The sequence below is a fragment of the Volvox carteri genome (genome assembly GCF_000143455.1).
Source record: "Volvox carteri f. nagariensis unplaced genomic scaffold VOLCAscaffold_80, whole genome shotgun sequence".
NCBI classification, from domain to species: domain Eukaryota; kingdom Viridiplantae; phylum Chlorophyta; class Chlorophyceae; order Chlamydomonadales; family Volvocaceae; genus Volvox; species Volvox carteri.
This window is the reverse complement of record NW_003307623.1, coordinates 195608-196336: the sequence shown is the minus strand read 5'-3', so window position 1 is coordinate 196336 and position 729 is coordinate 195608. Positions and strand designations below refer to the sequence as shown.

Genomic DNA, 729 nt, shown 5'->3' with positions numbered 1-729 from the left:
GGTCGCCAATTCGTAATCGCNGCCAGCGCGGCCGTAAATAAGCGGGTAAATAATTCCACTGCTGGCTCCATGGCCGCGGCGGTGGCAGACGTGGTATAGTTGAAAGGTGGTAGGAAGCGAAATGAGAATGATTTATTAACAGTGAGCTAATGACACGTGCTAACAAGTGGTTATTGAGACAAGCGCCTTCGCGACATGACAGTTTCTGATGGTCGAGAGTTGGACGAAGGTCCGTTTGTTTAAGATTTTGTTCAGTGGCAGTCCAACAACACGTCTACATGCTATTTTTCTGAAGCTGGATGTGTTACGACCTTTGTAGCACTTAGGGCGCCTGCCGGTGAACGAGGAATGTTTGCGAAATTTTGCGAAGCTACGCAGGCGACGGGCGGGCCCCGCACTGGGTACGGATGGAGCACTGGAAGTCCAGCCATGAAATACCAACAGGATAGCTCTTCGAGATTTTTCTTTTAAAATAATTCTATTACACAGAACAAATGATGCGGATACATGCCGCATAATCCATGGGATGCCATAAGTAGGTCTCCGATCATTACCCTGCTGGCAAGAAGTCACCTTTCATATTACACGAATATTATGTACAAATATAGGATTGAAGTGCACTGCAGAAGGGCAGCAGAGTTTATTTGACATGTTGCACATGCAATGTCATCTGGGCCAGAGGCATTACAGCAAAGATTTGGCATAATGGTCTGTGTTTACAAAATGGTT

The 729-nt window shown here is 46.4% G+C and overlaps 1 protein-coding gene across 1 annotated transcript in view; it reads left to right on the top strand.

The window, feature by feature from the left end:
• Positions 1–195: 195 nt before the first annotated feature.
• Positions 196–729, top strand: part of VOLCADRAFT_98961 (uncharacterized protein) — a gene marked incomplete at both ends in the record, with an annotated part of 2941 nt that continues 2407 nt past the window's right edge. Inside the window, one exon of the mRNA XM_002957805.1 lies at positions 196–229. Within this exon, the coding sequence (XP_002957851.1) occupies positions 196–229 (34 nt within the window). The remainder of the gene's footprint in view (positions 230–729) is intronic.